At 45.2% G+C, this 18,288-nt stretch overlaps 1 protein-coding gene across 1 annotated transcript in view; it reads left to right on the forward strand.

Moving 5' to 3' along the window:
- MAMLD1 (mastermind like domain containing 1) overlaps window positions 1-18,288 on the forward strand; it is a 79,858-nt gene that overhangs the window by 39,446 nt on the left and 22,124 nt on the right. The window contains exon 2 of the mRNA XM_040083764.2: window positions 6,689-8,383. Within this exon, the coding sequence (XP_039939698.1) occupies window positions 6,689-8,383 (1,695 nt within the window). The remainder of the gene's footprint in view (window positions 1-6,688; window positions 8,384-18,288) is intronic.

Genomic DNA, 18,288 nt, shown 5'->3' on the forward strand with positions numbered 1-18,288 from the left:
TGTTTTAAAGATGGGAGTTGGGAGAAGCTGTTGTGTCAGCTGAAAACAATCCACATAATGCACACAAGCTAGCTCATAACCAATGTCCTCTCATGGTTAAAGTGACTGCTTACATCCCCGGTTCCTCTTCCTACATCCTCCCTTCCAGCTGCCTGTTTCTGTGAGCATGATGAATAGAAGGAAGTCCACCCTGTGAATTTTCCCTGTTGGTAATCCTTTCTCTGCCACCACACCTCAGTACAAATGGATCTGACACCTTTGCAGCCGACAAGTACCCAAAAGACCCCGAAGTGGAATTTTCTCTGGTACTCCATACCTGAAGAATCGGGGAATTGCAATTTTTAACCACACTGTGCATGCCTCTGGTAGCTTGGAACTGCATTGTGATCTCTTTCCTGACTCCGTAAAATAAATGACGACTTAATGTCTATCCATGCTCAAATTGCTTGAAATCAGAAGGGTCGAACAGCCCAAAGTAGGAGGAAGAATGTGATTTTAGCTTATGTTTAATCTTAACATAAGTGTGGAGAAAGTGAGTGGTAGTTTTAATTGCCTGAGCCTCCTTGAGTTCTCCTTGTAGCCCGAGATGTGACTTTGATAAAATGTAGTTTATGTTTCTCGTAGTCAGGTGCTGCTTTGGCTGCTCTCTGGTCAGCAGGAGGCATTTTTTTGTTGGATTCAGGTATATCGTATGAGTGTCTGTTACCAAACTGCAGCCAGCGTGCACAAACAGAAACCTACAGATGTGCTAAATGCACTTACTGCGGTGCCAGGTCCTGCTGTACTGGAGTGGGATTGCTGCCCAGGAGCATTTGGGGTTTGCTGTTCATGTGCAAGCCAGCCTACTACCCAAAACAGAGTATTTGAAAGGTAATATTATATATCAGATCCACTTTTCCAGCCTTTAAACACACAGGCACATTCTCATTTCTTTTTCACCAACGGTCCCTAAATATTAGCAGGACAGTAAAATCTATCTGGAGTGTGGATAAATGAGCAATGGGGATCACAAAACTTTCCAAACTGTGAATTTAAGGCACGGGAGAAAAAAGAAAATGCTACTTTTTCTTGTTTTGTGTGGAAAATTGCCAGTTGTGTTTTCTCATTGCATGACTGTTTTTGTCAGAACAGATAGAAACATTTTAGGCTGATGGGCAGATAGGTCTCGCTGAAGCTTGTTGAAGCCACAGAGGCTGAAGTCTTGATCGCTGAATGCTGCAAACAGTTTGCCTCTGGCAAATACATACTTCCAGTTTTGGCAGTGTCTAGTGTTTGAAAGAGACAGAGACTGATAGATTCTCTGGTCAGTTCAGTTAAGCAAACCGTAGACTCAGGTTTTATACTTTGCAGAGGGAACAGTTTGCAATAAGCCTTGAGAAAATACTGGGAGGGAAAAAACTACTTGTGTTTATCTCAGGCTTCTGCCTTGCTCTGTCCTTCCACCAAAAATTAAACATGCTCTATCTGTCAAAATAATTCAGATACGCCAGATCTTAGCAGCCTGTTAGTGACCTGGATTCCCCAGGTGTCTTGCTCTGAAAGGCTTTGTGCAAAGCTGCCACCACATTAGCAAATCCCAGGATCTGTGGTGACACCGACTTCCCCACCTGCCCCATCTCCTTTTACAACAATTCCTTTTCCTCAATCAAACAAACAGAAAAGCCAACACCTGGGATTTCCCAAGGATCTTGAGACTCTTAGTGAAAGAAGGTTATCTGACTCACATTCTGGATATCCCAGTCATGGATCCATAAATGTCAGTTTATTAAACTCTGGCCGTGCTGCTGGACACAGGGGAGGGGGGATGTGGATGGCAGCATCCCGCTGCTCTCCGTGCTCCCTTGGAGAGGCTGTGTGGGTGTGGGAATCACTGCTGTAGGTTGGACCTGTCCATGGCAGCGAGGGGTGTGGGATGGTGCAGATCAATAATCGGCACCCTGCGGTTGTTGTAAATCAAGGCTTGGCTCTCTGGCAGGCTGCAGGTACAGGAAGAGGCACTGAAATACCTTGCCTAATGTTTTTCCTCTCTCATTTCTGCAGTAGGTTGGCCTAAATAGGAATCTCTGGTTAGAGGTGGCTTGTTTCTGGTGGAGGGGTCGATTGTGAGGCTGGAGAAACGAGGCTCTCCAGTACAGGATGCAGTTGCTCCTTCCCAGCTTCCCACTTGCAGGTGAAGCAAGGCACGAATTCCAGGTGGAGAATTGACAGGGCTGGCAGGAGGGCTCACAGGGAGAGCTGGAGTAGCACCTGAGGACAGCTGATGTGTCCCAAGAAAAGAAAAGCTGAGTGCTGGCAAAGCAGGGAGCCAGTCCAGAGGTGCCTGTGTGTTATTAAAAACTAATAGAACCATCACAGTATGTATTTATGAACAATTTGATCACTCTGCTTCAGTTTCTGCTGCTTCCTGCCTTCCTTTCTCCCTTCACTGAGTAAGAGTAAGTTGCTCAAGGCCAGCACCACCTCCTAAGTTTGGAAGGTGCCCGATGCCCAAGGTCACTGTAGCTGCCCCAGCAAGCCCAGCTTGAGGAGGGCACAGCCAAGGACTGGCTTCTCCTGCCGTGGCTGCCACGAGAGAAGGCTGTGGAGTGCTGTCCCCACATGGAGGGAATCAGTTTGGTGCGGGGAGGGAGCGTGTGACAAATTAGCTGTTTGTAACCACAGCTGTGCAGCTTCTGTGGCCAGAGCAGCGTAAACAGTTATTATTTATTCTGGTTGTGCTGCCATGTCGAGCCGGCAGCACGGCTCCTGCGTGACTCAGGTCCTTCCCAGAGAGACAGCCTGCTGGTTTGGAGAGGACAGTAGTGCTGGGATCACTGCTAAAAGCAAACCTGAGATCATGGAGGACTCATAATCGGATATTCCCCGAATCGGAGAGCTGCCTTTGTTTCCCAGGTATTCCCAAGCAGAAGTCAGCCTGTGCATGCCAGTGCATTTTAATGCATTTTGACAATGTCACAAGAGCCCCTTTGTTGCTTGTCTGCTTCGTCCTTGCTTGCACATGTGAATGAAGCTTTCCCATACTGAGCCATAGGCAGCCTCCACCAGCCTAGGAGACTCTGTGTGTGTGTGATGCATTTCTAAAATATCTCCATTCACTTCTCAGGTATTCATTTTGAAACAGAGCTGCCCAATGTACTAATCAGGAGAGAAAGGGGAAGAGTCATGCTTTGGTGTTCTTCTCTTTTCTGTTGATTTTGTCAAATTGTGTAAAAAAAGGAGGAGGAGAAAGAGTTGGGATAAATTGGGTCCTTCCTGGGGAGTCTGGAGCCAGATGAAGGAAGCGGACAAGAAAAATAATTTGGCAAAGAAGAGTCTAGAAAAGCATAGGAAGGCTTCAGAGAGACAGTCTTGAAATGTCTGGGAGTACTGGATGAATGTTCTGCAACAAACAGCTTTGTGAATTAGTGAGGTCAGAACCACCAGGTCCTGGCTCTCCTGCCACCACTGTGGTTGGCATGTCTGAGCCAGGCAGGGTCCCAGTGACATGAAATTGTGTCACTGTCCCCTGCACTGGTCAGGACTGCCACATCAGTGTCTGCATGGAGAGCAGTGACTGGGAGCTGGGGCTCCTCACAGCCAGCACCAGCCCAGAGCCTGCTGTGTGGGAGTAACAACCACCGAGATGTCAGTGGGGAGCACTGAAAACAACCTCAGCCAGAGCAAGGAGGGATTTCTCTTTATAATGGAAACTTCATACTTAAGTGCCTGGTGACTACAGTCTATTTTTTTACATTGGTGATGTGCTTGAAGCAGAAGGATGATGGCACCCAAGTGCCCCTTTTAACCAAAATTATTCTATGATTTGTTTAGTTGCTTTAAGGAGCGTATCTTTCTCTCTCAAGTTTGGGGCTGTAGTCAAATCTGTCTTAAGCAAAAGCAATGCTACTAAATTCTGTGGAGTTATACCTGCCTGCACCGGGAGAAATTGGTCTTCTGGATTTTATGGTACTTGTGCAAATACTCACCCGGGAAACAGGAATCTTGCTTTTCAAGAGAACATGACACCCAGCTAATTCCACTGCCTCTCTTACAGCAAATCTTCTCGAGAAGGCTAAGCAACAGCATCCTATTTAAAAATCCTGCCCCAGTTTTGGAATACCTGTGCCATCGGAAAGCTATGCCCTTATTTTATCTGTTTATATCTAGTAACAGTCTAGGGAAATGAAGTTTTGTTTTCCCATCGCATTTATTCCCCAGTGCAACAGTTTAAAAAAAAAAAAAACCACCCAAAACTATTTTTCAGAGCATTTAGAAAGCCCACATTTTTCCCCAGTAACTCAGAGCAGAGGAATGTCCTATGGCAAAGGAAGAGCTGGCGAGGACATGCATGCCAGCATGTCAGCTGGCCAAGGGTGGGAGATCCCCCACCACTTCCTGCCTGAAGGTTCCCAGGGTGCAACTTGGGAGCACACTCTGTTTGTTTTGGATGTGTGGAGCCTCTGTAAATACTCTCTGTACATGTCTGAGTTTTAAATGTATGTAGTTATGCTCTACCAACATGTTTCAGCCTACACAGGGCAACATCTGTTGAAACATGCAACTCTGGCTTAGTTTTAGCAGAGAAAATGAAGGAAAACAATTTCATCCATCATTAGGCTAACACACTTGAGAGAAGATTTAGGCCTGGTTCCATGTCCTAAAGCTAAGCAAATTTTGGCCTCATCAGCAAATGTCTGATGGTGCAGCAGAGCCTGACACTGGGACAGTCTCTCGCAGAGCAGCAATCCTGGCCCAGCACAGGCACCGCTGCCCAAAGAGGCTCTCAGGTAACCAGGCAAATGTGCCCTGGGTCAGCTCCCCTCAGTTCTCCCCAGCTGTGGTTTTTGAGCACAGCCCTTGGTAAAGCAGTGTGACTGGAGATCACTGGAGACAAGCGCCAATAACTCTGTAAGGGACAGCTCTTGGGGAGCAAAGGGAAACCACCCATGTGCCATTTGGCACTCTGCTGGTGCCAAAGCTGCTGTGTCTGGTGATGGAGGGTGGATGAACATCTCCTAAAAGCTGCTCAGCAGCTCATTGTAGACTGCAGACCTGCCACGATGGTCATGGACAACCACCTTGTATCCTCTCACTCTCTTCCAAATGTCTCTGTAAACTGGGTACCAGCACTGCAGTGTCTGGTGCTAATCCCAAACTGCATCTGCACCCTCAGCAGCTGCAGGCACAAACGTGCCCTTGTCCCTTTGCCCTCCAATTTAGAAGTGAGGGATGAGAGGGCACTGGTGTGAGACGGGCTGAGCGAGCCTCCAGGCAGCCCTGCCGTGTTCCCAGGTCAGAGCCACACACCTTTGTGGGGCATTGCCTGAAGGTGGGCTGAATTCAGGGGTGGACACCCTCTGCCCACCCTGTGCCCTCCACTCATCCTGTGGTGACACTGCTGTGACACTGTTGTGTGAGAGCACCAAAGTGCTGCCACTGTGCACTGGCTGAGGCATAACTGTGCTGTGTTTAAAAATGAGTGTAACAATTAGAAGTTGGTCATGTGCAGTCCTGGAGTGGATCTGGTTTTGCTGGGGGATCTTTTCTGGTGATACGAGCTTTTTTTAGATGGGATTCTTTTTATAGCACTACATGATGGGAAGCACTTGGACTTGTAGCCCAGAGCTGGGAGAGGCTTTACTGGGAGCTGGCTTAGAGGAACTAACGTTCTCTCATTTTCCCATCGCTGATCTGGTACTTTTCTATTTACTGCTTCCCTCTATTGATAAACAAGGTCATAATGCTTATTTCCCTTAACTTGAAGCAGCAACGTTAAGGTCTGATTAATCCTGTGACATACAGGTCATGCTTGTTAAAATTGAAAGCCATAGATGATTTTATGTGGAAGAGATTGCCATATGCTGAAATAGTATGAGAAGCACTGTTTTCAGTTTCGTTTTTTTTATATGTAGAAAGCAGGTTTCTTTTCCCTAAGATTTGTGAATTTACAACTTTATCATTTCTTGTAGATCAAGATATTTATATCATTGTATTTTGAAAACATGTCCATTTTTATGAATGAGTGGCAATTCTTCAAAAGGATGAAGCTCACAATGCCTTAGACATAGAAGAATAAACAAAAATTAAGAAGTTTAGCTGTTACTTACTCTTTCTGGAATTTAAAACATTTGTGATTAGGAAGTTTGAAAGTCTGTTTAGATAGATAGCTGAGAATTTGTTTTGTTTTGGTTTGTTTAGAAAGTATGCTAGTTATTTCAGATGTTTGGCCTATAAAGAATGTAAAACAATTTAATTGTCTCAGGTCTGAATTTAATCCGAGTCACTGGCAGAAGGTCACTAAATTCAGTCCAGGGTTTCATTCAGATTTGCCATTTAGACCTAAAAAATGTTACCATAAAAATGCTGGCATGTTTGTTATGCAGGGAGTATAATGTCTTAATTGAAATGCAACCAGAAACTATTTTAAAAACTTCTATTACAGTTCACATGACAGACAGCATTTTGTAGCTTTAACATCTGTTTTAAAGCCAACTCATGAGATTTAGCCTTTGTCTGACTATAACTCCTTTGATTTCGGTGAAGTTGCACACATTTAAATCCTGATTGAATTTGTCTCACACGATTGGGTTTTTAATTGTATGATTTAATTTTCTTTATCTCCAGCTCAGTGTTGTAGCGTAGAGCTTCAGCACATGTCAGAATACGGTCAATAATTGGATCCTTTCTTCTTCCTTTTATATTTCCACAGTTACAGGGATCCATCAAAAGAAAACTGGAAGATGATAGCTCTCCTGCCTCCAGTGGCGTGCCTGATGTCGCTTTCCCAAATGACAGTAAAAGACTTTGTCTCGACGATGTAAACCTTGCCATGGGCCAAGGTGCCAATCCCAGCATGGCTTGTCCAGAAATGCAAAGTTCTCCATTCTCCAGCGGTCACAGCACTTCTTCCCTGGGGGTCACAGGGCACCCAGTGCTCCTGGAAAACAATCACATGAACGGTGGTGGCATCGGCTCCCCGTTCTCAGTGCCGCCCAACACAGAAATAAATCAGAAGGGGTCAATCGGAGGGCAAGCCAACAGCATTGTCCATTATGACGAGAAAGGAAACAGCTTACAGTCCGTGGACCAAGAGCTGCAAGATCTGTTGGAAGAGCTGACCAAAATGCCTGATCCTTCTCCCAATGACCTGGATCTGGAGAAGATTTTGTGCAGCAAGGCTGAAGATCCACTTGGTCTGAGCCATTCCCAACCAAACATAAGTACCACTCCAAAGTCCTCCCCGCAGACTTCCCACTTGGAGAACCACGTTGCTAACAAAGATTTCTCTCCAGGCTGCAATCCAACCAGTGGAGGATCCCCTCAGATGAGACCGTCATCTGCTGGAGCCAACTTCCAAGTTCCTCCCTCAAACAAACCTGCTGCATCACCCATCTCTACAGCAGCTCAGAGCAAAAACCAGCCACCACCGATGCTCCCAGTACCCCTGCCCAACATGCCTGGCTCCAACTGGCACGCTCAGCAGCTAAAGCAGCTGGCAGCCAGCAAGCAGGTGTCTGGTACCAAGCCACAAGTACAGGCTCCCAGCTGGCCAACTATGTCTCCTCCTGGTCTCTCTCCTCCTTACAGGGCAGGATCCTCCCCACACCATCAACCTTTCAGTCCTCAAAACGTTATGGTGTCTGGCATGCCTGCTAACAATTTACCAGGAAACAACATTCAGAGTCCTCAAAACACTCTGCTTTCAAGCATGACTTCCAGCAGCACCCCGTCCAATGGCCCCTCTCCCCCGTACGGCTCTGAGAAGCTCTCCAGTCCAGCTCTGAGCCAGCAGCCCTTCAGCCCTCAGAGCTCCATGCTGCCTGCTCTGACAGCAGCCAGCTTGCCAGCCAGCAGCATTAAAAGCCCACAGAACAACTTGGTTGCCAGCATGGCCTCCACAAATACTGGACCTTCTCCACCGTACAGGCCAGAAAAGCTGTCAAGCCCTGCTCTGCATCAGCAGCCCTTCAGTCCTCAAGGTACATTAATGTCTAACATCACTCCCACCAGCAACCCCACAAGTATGCAGAACTCGCTTTTTAAATCAATGACTGCAAACCAGACCAAAAATATGAACATAATTATGCAACAGCCATCCAGTAGCTTGCAGCCAGGTCTGGTGAATGAGAGCCCTGTCAGCCAAGACCAGTTTTCTTTCAACAACACCAAACCACTGTCTCACTTTGCCTCAGAGTCAGCCACTCAGAAAATGTCCCCTCTGACGGCAGGACAGGGACAGCAGTCCCTCATTCACTATCTCCAGCAGCAGCAGTCCCCAGCCACGCAGCAGTCCCAGCAGACCAACAACAGCCAGTTCCTCCAGCAGCAGTTCCGACAGCTGATGCAGCCACATCGGATGCAGAGACAGATGCAGGCTGCCACACTGCCATCCCAAAGCAGACAGGTGAGAACCTCTCTTCTGTCTTACGTGATTTATGTGAAAATAGAAAATACCGAGTCACTTATTTTCCTATTTTTGCTGTTCCATTTGTGTTTCAAACGCGGCGTCACTGAATTTCTGAGGTGTGCACGCTGCTTACATGGACAAGGTGCTAACAACCTCTGGTGTTATCAGAGTAAATTAATTTATTTCTTCAACTAAAAATGTACAATAATTCCACCATGTTTTAGCCTGGTGGAGGACTTTGTGCTATTTTAAAATAATTTTTTTTCCATGTATAGGTGATAGTCTCTTTTATCTTATATTACAAGCCCCAGATATGGTCTTGTTGCATGTTTCATGTTATCCTTTCAGGGGGAATATCTTCTTTTTATCTTAGTGCCCTTCAACAAATTCATCTCTTTGTAATGCTTCTGAGGCTAGAAAAGATCAGGTGGGGTGAGAAGTGAAGTTAGAATGTGTCCTTCATGGACAGCAGGTCAAACAGTACAGCTCCTGAATAGTAAAGAGGCAGACTTGAAATACCTGTTAGCAGCATTTGCCAGAAGCCATTCCCTGCTTTGGATGAGGGCCATTCCCCACCCATGGGGATACCAATCGAGCTGGTAAATGCAAAAATGCAGCTGGCAAAAGTGAGGCACAGCCCTGCTTTCTGTCCAGTGACCTTCTTTCTCCCTGGGGCTCAGTGAGATGCTGCTACCCCAGATGAGAGAGGTGTCCTGTGAACAGTCCTGGGAGCAGGGGAGGGCTGGGGACTGGGTCTGAGAGCAGCCTGCCTGTAAGAATAGTTGGAAACACTGAATCTCACCGCCAGACCAAGGGCTTTGTTAGGCTGAACCGACACTTTGTAAGCAGACTCCTCCAAGCTGTGCACACAGTCACTCCATCAGCAGCCTGGGAAGGACTGGGAGGGACACTTCTCTCCCAGCAAAGCAGAGACTGATCGCTGAGATTCTGCTGCGATCTGCTTGAGAGCTGAAGTGTGAAATGCACTCCAGAGCCAGGTCTGCTTTGCTCTTCTTCCCTGCAGAGTGGCTGGTTCTTAAGGAGAGAGATTTCATCAATCTCGGTGTAAGGCTGGTGAAACTAAATATCATAATGTCCTGTGATGGCACTGAGAAATAGGGGATAGTTACTAAATACCAGCTCCTGAGTGGTAAATCAGTGAAGTGCATTGCCACCGTGCCCTTTCAGGATGAACTCGCTCTTTTCCAGGTTGTTCACACTCCATCCTCCCTCGCTTCCTGCAGCAGCCTAAACCAGGGCAGGGAAGGACTGGGGACTCGCTGAATTTGCATGTGCAGGTGTAGAACAGGAAACAAGGGGCACATTAGTGCTCTTTAAAGGGTTACCAGTATTCCACAAAGACCTAGAGCAGTTTGTTGCTTCGAGCACGTGAGGACCCTGCTTGTGTTCTAGTCTCGGACTAAACAGAGTAGAGTCTTGCTGGCTCGGGATAGACACAGGGTGGAAAGGGAGCAAAGTGCAGCAGTTCCACCAGTGACTGCCCACCAGATGTTTTACTCTGGAGGCAGGTGTGGGTGAAGAAAACATTCGTGGTGTTTTCCTGCATCTGGGATGAGGACTAATAAGTTGTTAACCACAGTGACATGATCACTTTTGATCATACGTCCATAAGCTTTGAGGTTTTTTTTTTTTTTGGCTTCGCCACTGAGCCTGTGAAGTTGGAACGTCCTTGTTGGATTCCTGAGGTTTCTGTGCCCCAGTTTTCCCTGCTTTGCATTTTAGTCTTACACCTCTGAACCCCTTGCATCACTGATTAGACACAAAAAAAGAAAAGGAAAAAAAAAAAAATGCTGAAGTGAATCTGTCTAATTGGCCGAAATATTCCTTCTTCGAGCAACTTTCCTGGTGCTCTGCCTGTGCAGCATTTTCAGCTGATTCTCACTGTCGGAGAGAGAGTTATTATAATCTTGCTGCTATCAGTAAAGATCAAGGACAGTTAAGACAATGATTACAGGTGATGAACATTTTACATTTTCAGACTAGTTAGGTAAGCTTATGGTGCCTCCCTCGTTTTACAGGGAAGACTTATTACAATAATTACACACCAGATGACAGCACTTCGGTTTTACAGTCTGTTGAGCTGCTGAAGAAAGATGGTGGATGTTCAGGAGTGGGGCATTTTTGTAAGGTTTTGATAATACTACTGCAAGTCTCATAGAAGAAAATGGATCCTGAGTGCTGAATTAAAAGAAAGATTACGTAGGAAAATTATTCTGTGTAGGAATCCTAGAGTCTGAGATACTTTCTACGTTTCTTGGAATCTAGCATGGAGATCTGTTATTTGCCTGCAATTTCTTATTTACATTGAGAGATTGGTACTGAATTTTGGACCCCACCTGCTCTGTACCAACTTTACTCCATTAGAGTGAAGTAGTCCCAGTGACTGGTTTTGATTTCCAGCAGTGTATCCTGAGCTGAATTTGAGCTTTGCAGGATTTCAGTGCCAATTCCCTCCTGAGGCAGGTGATGAATAGGACTTTTCAAGCATAGAGCAGTTGTTTCATTAAAAGGCACAATGTTAAAAACTCAGAAGACAGGGGGGACAACTTCTGCATCACAAAAATCCATAAATTTCTCCTGGAAAATAGCCCTTTTTTAGCCTCATTCAAAGAAATTTGCTCAGAGAAAAATAACAGCATTCCCCAAAACGTTGTTTAGTGCTTAAAAGTTATTCCCTTACTCTGTTGTGTGTGTTTGCAAATGTGACTAAAATTTATAAAAAGAAGGCATAGTTCTCTCTTCTTTGGAGCAAGAGGTGCAGCTTTGTACAGAAGAAGAATGTGGATGGTGGCCAGTTGGAGGGAGAACAATAAACCATGAAATTTGATCCTTGTAGCAGGCACAGCAGCGTGGGGAAGGGAGCAGCAGCCGCAGACCCCGAGCGAGAGTTTGGCCGTTGTTTCGCCGCGCATTAAACCGAACTCTGCGCGTTCCAAAAGCCGGGGTTGCTGCTGGAGCCTCGCAGCTCTGCCGTTCCCCTGGCTGGCGATGGATCTGTTGGGTGTAATCAGTCCTGTGTCCCGGACCCTGCCTTGCCTGGACAACTGCTGCATCTGATAGGGCTAATCTGGCCCCATCTGAAGCGCGCTGTCTTTCTTGTTGGAGCACGGACGGGTATTGATTGAGGCGCTGACAGTTTGCATTGTGTGGCAGCTCAAAGCCTGGTGGGGATAACGCTGCTCTCCGGCCAAGGGCAGGTTTTCGTTTTATTCCTCTAGAGCAGGATGCCTCTCAGTGAAATCGTACTCAAAAGGTCTGGACTCGTAAATCCCCGGTATAAGGATGGTAGTAAATGCCAAAGGTAGTCTCCAGGACTGTCCCGCGCTGTTTTCAGGGGTAAAAGCTTCACCTCTTGACTTTACGGGCTGTTTCTGGGAGCACGAAAAGCTGCATTTGCCCGGGCAGGTTGAATAGTTGGGGCATCTCCCTGATTTTCATGTCTAAATAGAGTTTGTACTTGCAGATTTCCTATTCTGGAATGTCAGATACACTGGGCCCAATTCTGCCTTCAGCAATGCTGATCGCACACCCCACTTCCAGAAGAGCTCTTGTGTCTGTAAGAACGGGCACAGGGCTCTGTGCAGGGCGAGGAGGGATCCCCTCCTCCCTGAAGGCGATATGCACAGCTGAAACCAGGCTGGAATACAACAAACCCTTTTGGGTGGCTATTTCTTTTCCAAGCTCAAGCTGATCTGAGTTAAAACTTGGGAGGAGGGCAGGATTGCGCACGGAGTGCTCTGTGCACGGAGTGCTGGGAACCAAAACGCAGCTGAGGAGGTTGTTTTGTGGATGTAGGTGATAAACAGGCATTGTCAGGGAGGGACATGCTGTGTCTCCGAGCTCCACTTGCACCCTAGGAACCAAAGGTGCTATTTTTGGAGCTCCCTGCATTCCTGCTGACATCCAGAGAGTCGTACACGGGGTTGGCAGTGAAGGGTATATTTGTTTCATCTCCATTGCCAAAAATACTGATAGAGAAAAAATGACAAGAGAAGAGACAGAGAGAAAACTAATATTATTTGGAGTAAAAGGGGCTGAATTTTACTACATATGGACTGCATATGAGGTAGTGAAGAGCATGCTGAAGACTAAAATACCCTTTGAAAAGCAAAGTATTCCTTTGACTGTGGTAAAAGCAGCAATACATTATCTGGGTTGGAAGAGTAAACTGTAAGTTGCAGAGAAACACCAAAACTTCTGACCTAGATTAAACACATTTTTTTTTTTTTTAAGTTAAAAAAATCTTCTTTCAGAGCATGAGTTTTCTAAATATAGTAACAAAACTGAAGAAGAAATGCGCTGTTATAAAGAGAAAACTGACCCGGAGGTTAGATGTCAAAGGTTAAATAACTATAATGGAATACAAAATATAGCTTTTATTAATATAAAGAAATGGTAATACCACGGCCTGATTTCTGGGTGCCTTATATTATGGGAAGTTATTTCTGCCTGTGAAAAGTCAGTGCACTGTGACTGTTAGGTGAGACTGTTCTGACTCAGCAGCACTTCATGAGCTCTGATGCAGGTTGATAAAGAGTTTGGAAAAGCAGAGAACACAACCTGCATCATCTGAGTACACACAGTCCTCCTGCAAGTACAGGGGAAAATAATGTTTTGTTTGGGATTTCCAAGATGTCACAAGGCAACTTCCTAATACATAAAACAATGAGAGTATCATGCATTATTAATAAAACCAAAAGTACTGGCCAGATTTCATCCGCAGTTTCAAACCCCTGTCTTTTTTCTTCAGGTGTCAAACTTATTTTTAAAGTCTCTTTGGATGAAATTCTGCTGGTCTTCTTCTCTTCTCTTCTCTTCTCTTCTCTTCTCTTCTCTTCTCTTCTCTTCTCTTCTCTTCTCTTCTCTTCTCTTCTCTTCTCTTCTCTTCTCTTCTCTTCTCTTCTCTTCTCTTCTCTTCTCTTCTCTTCCCTCTCTCTTTCCCTTTTCTTTTGTCTTGGGAACCAAGTTTTTTAAGTACTGCCTTTTTCTCTTTTACCAATGCTGTGAGGAGAAAACCAGATTTGATTTCAAAGGGCAATGGTAGCACAATACCAAAGTGAAGCCTTTGAGGGATGGAGAGCTTTCGAAGGCAAAGAACAACCCCTTCAGCTAATTAAGTGCCTTTGAATAGGGGAATAAAGGAAGCTGGTGATGAATCTGGATTACAGAGCAATAAGGCTGAGCCTGGAGTTTGACATGTCCACAGATGTAAAAACATCTTCTTGAATAGTCATTTCTGAATTTATATTTATCAGTGCATTTGCAAGTGAGTTGGTATTTTTTTCAAACTTGGAGATTCTCTGTTCTCAAGAGAGTCTGAGAGGGGCTTGACTGAAGCTATCAACTGCCATCTTCTCCCTTCCCTCCCCTGTAAATAAATAATGTCAGATAAGTTTTGGAAAGTACGAAGTAAACTTGAGGAACAAAATGGGGTGTTTGGCCTCAGCATGTCAACAGTAATACAACATTTTCAGAAGTGCAGTGATCAAGATTAAAAAAACCTTAATTCACATCTGATCTGCTGAGCTCATTGCTCTTTCTCAGTGGTTTGTTTTTTGTTTTTAATGGCATGTGTTGTCTTCTTGTGTTCCATTTTGGGTTTTCAAAGCATTCCCCTGTCGTAGTGGAGCCCTTGTGGCCATGTCTTAACCTTCCCCCTTCTTTGGCTTGTTTTTCAAGATGTTTGCAGGCACTGATGTTTCCAACAGCTCTGCCTAATGCACTCATAATTCCTTCCAGTTTAGCTCTCTGTTGTGCTGAAAGCGTTCTTGGACACCACACAGCACATCATTAGGGGAAGCAATCTGCAGAGGAGGAGCCTGTAAAGAGACCAAACCCTTCTAAACACCGTGGGGAGCATCTTCCTCCCACTCCCACCATCACCCATCTTTTGGGGCTGAAATTAATGTGGACACAGCTCCAAGGCTGCAGTCAGCCCTTTTCTCCATCCAGACAGGTCTTTCCCTTGGTCACGACGTGTTTAATAAATTGGAAGATATTCTGCCAGCAGCTGAGCGTTTAGGACATGGTCAGCTCTATGGGAATCTCACACTGGACAAATTAAAATCCAGCTGGAAAGAAAAAGAGGCTCAGGAGGAACTGTAAACAGCAGTGAGGTGTTCAGGGAAGTCTTTCTCTTCCTTATGTGCCCAACAATGAAGCGACGCCTGCAGCGCTGAGGAAGGATTGTCCAGGGTGGAGGAGGAGGAAGTAGTGCTCGTGTGCTGTGAACACAGAGGGAAATGTGACTTATCCCAGAGAAATTTGGGGCAAGGTGCTGCATTTCAGCCTGCCAGGCTGCTTGCAGTGTTTGCAGGTGCTGCGGACAGGGGCTGCGTGTCAGGGCTGTGTCCCTGCTCCAGTCCAGGCATGGCTGCAGAGGAAGGGAGCCATGGCACAGGGGGTCTGTGTCACCTCTGAAAACATCTTGATTTTGTGGTTGTTCAGCTCTAAGCAACAGACAATTGCTTGCTTCCACTCTGCAGTGCAGGATGGGAGACAACCTCATCTCCCAGAGGTGTAGGGAAGGTGGTGCTATCATGCTGAAAAATGTCAGAATCTGCAGCTGTACCCAAACCCCTCTGACCCTGCCAGCCCAGGCGGACAGATCTCGGTGATCTAGATCCCTAGGTCATGGATGTATCTAGGCTTTGTATGCTCAAGAAAACTCTCAGGTTTTCCAGGCAGCTTGTAGCAGTTCACAAGTGTTCTGGGCTAAACATCAGCTGATTTTCTGCAGATTTTCTTGCCTTTTTTTCCTCCCCCCCCACATAACCCATTTTGCTTTCTTTATTATCACAGCTTAGAAAAACCAAAATCCGTACGCAGAAATCTTCAATTAAAAGCAGTTGAGCAAAAGGTTTTGAACACACATGTTTTCTCAACTGTGCTCTTAGGTACAATGAAGTTTTAAACATCCTGGGAATCTAGGGAAGGACTCGACAGCCTCCTCACTGCTTGGCTTCAGGATGAATGCCATAACTTCCTCCTGTGTATCGCTGTTAAAAATAACAACTTGCAGAGTGGTTAGTGCTGGGTAAGGTACATCCTCACTTTCAGGTCAGCACACCCATAATTCTTACATGGCAAAGGTGTGTTCGTGGCCCAGAGTGCTGGGGAATAGCAACAAGGAAATGGTTTCTGTGACCCTGATGTACCCAGCTCACTTCAACTGTGCTGTGAATCCCCATTAATATCAGAACATCTTCATTCCATTTTCCCCATGTTTTTGGAAGGTAGGGTCGTACGTTGTCGGTGTTTTCTGTCTCTTTCTTTAGTAAATGACAGTTTGGGGAGCTTGTGTTGAACTAAAAGCAGCCTAGCTTTTGGAAAACGTGCTCACTGCCCAAAAGCCATGCCCTGCTTATTGCCTCAAATTTGATGCCTAAATCAATAAATCATTTTAATACTTTCCTCAGTGATACTGTTGGAGCAGGGGGTGACTTTGGGGGTGCTTTCTACCTAGCATTGTCTTGTCATAGTCTAAAATTCTGTCAGTACGTCACAAGGCAAAAAGACGTGCAGAACCAAAGTCCAATTTAACCAATGGAATAAAGGCAAACAAGTGGGTGGGAGAGCCCCTGGGATGGTGTTAATGCCGTGCCAAGCTCCGGGGTGATGGGAGCAGCCCCTTTGCCTTCCTGTTCTGCTCCTCTGTCGTTCCTGCACACCAGCTCAAAGTACAAACATGTTTTCATTCAGATGCAACACCTAGAAATAACTTTCCTGGTAAAATGAACTCGGTGGGTCTGTTGCTTTTTTCCTTTTTCTTTTTTTTTTTTTTTTTTTTTTTTAATTATTATTATTATTCTTTTTTTCCTTTGGGCATTTTGGAGAAATTTCGGTGTGTGGGTGGGGGAAAACAAAGCCGTGGCTGTAAACAGGAACTGATATTGTCTGTGGGACTGAATGGGGAGAGAAACTGAACTGGCTTCGGTGATTCTCTCATACATCTGTGAGTCTGGAAACACTGGGATGATTCACGGTTTGCTGATTAACACAGGAGCGAGCAAAATGGTCTGAATTAACAGCCATTACAGAGCTGCACTGGATGGCAAATATCCCCCCAGAACAAACGATGTTTCATGAAGATTGCTTAGAGGAAGAGGTAATGGGTCTTAAATACGAATTAGAAGCAGTCCCATCAAAGCTGTTAACATTAAGGTTTGAAAGCCAAACACTATTATGAGCCTTTTTCAAAAAGTGTACATTTAGGAAGCCTATCAGTCTGCCCTGTTGGCTGTGTAATATTTCTGTCTCGAGCACTTTGGATATTTCAAGCAGCCAGCACTTATAATTGATAGAAATCCACAATCAGAATGCAGCAGCTCTTCTTAGGGCTTTGAAGGCTAATCACTGTATTACATGTTTTAAAGTTAAATTTTTTTTATGGCACATATAAAGGCAAATATCATCATTATCATAATTCTTAAAAGCACTACCATTGGCAAGAAGTAATCCTGTATTACAATTTAACCCTTGGCACATAGGAATGTTAAAGGATGGAGGCAGTAAATGCATTACTTCAGTATGAATAATACCCTCTGTATAACCAGCAAAATTATTTCACATTTGTCATTGAATTAATGAGAAGGCAGTTCCTTGGATCAGTGTCAGGCACATGCAGATGTGAATGCAGGTTATGCACAAGCTGTGCTCAGCTATTTTTCCCCACTACAGAATTGATGAGAGATCCACAAGGAGGGTGAGCCCTTTAATGTAGCCAAAATCGTGTGATATCCTGGCCTAAGACATTACATTAACAGCTTGATCTTGTAAAGATTCAAACGCACACGCCTGAATTTACGCAGTGGGAGGTCATTCCGGGACGAGTGCAGGATTATTTCTGAGAGCAGAGTGAATCATGTATGTGTTTAGGCTTTGTATGCTCAAGAAAGACCAAAGGTGGAGCAGAAGGATGCAGCAAGGGGCCCAGCAGTCATTGGCAACGCTATATTAGCGCTGCAGCAGAAAAAGAGAGGGACTTGGAAGCTTGTTCCTGCCTCAGCTCGAGTTTACATTTGCATTATTTTTGGCTTTTCTGGTGATTTGGTTGTTGTTGTTGTTGTTACTGGGTTTTTTTTCACTCTAGGGGTTAGTACCAGCATTTTACAAACTTGCCGAGCTTTGAATAAATTAATGTTTTAATCAGTCCAGGGGTTACTTGAAGTCGTCTTGTGTTTGTTTTTTAAAGTCATCAATTGCAGAATGAAAATTTGCCCTTCGGAGGAAGAAAAGCTGCCCCATCCTCTCAGGCACAGCAATAAAAAAAAGCAAATGGGGGACAAAAAAATCTTAACGAAACACTTTTCCCCTCTCTTTCGTTATTAGCAGGCTGCTAATGTTAGTGTGCTCCTTCCCTTTCCAGCAAGATGAGGACATACTACTCTGGAATATCAGTAGTATATATATCCCTGTCATAAACAAATCTATTTCTCCTAGTGCTTAAATACTCAGGGCTTTTGAAAGCTTCTCTTTGCATAATAAGTATGTTTAATATTTCCTTTACCGTCTGGCATTCAGAATAAACAGTTCCAGCCCTGGGTTGAAGGCTAGTTTGCAGGCTGCTCCTACTGGGGCAGTCTGTTTTCTCTCCCTGCTGCTCCGAAGGCTGTGTTTAAGCAATGAATGAACAATCACACGAGCATTATTTATTTTTTGTTTGTTTGTTTCGTTCTTCTCCTCCCTCCTCGCTCGCCCAGCACGCTTTTCTGCGGCGGCATTTTCGTTTTCTGCATGGAATTGTGTGTAGCAGCGGAGCTGCATGATGAGTATGATACTTTTTTCCTCCTTTCCCTCCTCTCCCAAGAGATGCCCTGTGACTTCCTCTATTAGTCCATTAATCGCCGCAGCTCAAAATTCAGCCTGATCAAAGGAGCAGA

The sequence above is a fragment of the Hirundo rustica genome, chromosome 21 (assembly GCF_015227805.2).
Source record: "Hirundo rustica isolate bHirRus1 chromosome 21, bHirRus1.pri.v3, whole genome shotgun sequence".
In the NCBI taxonomy this organism is placed as follows: domain Eukaryota; kingdom Metazoa; phylum Chordata; class Aves; order Passeriformes; family Hirundinidae; genus Hirundo; species Hirundo rustica.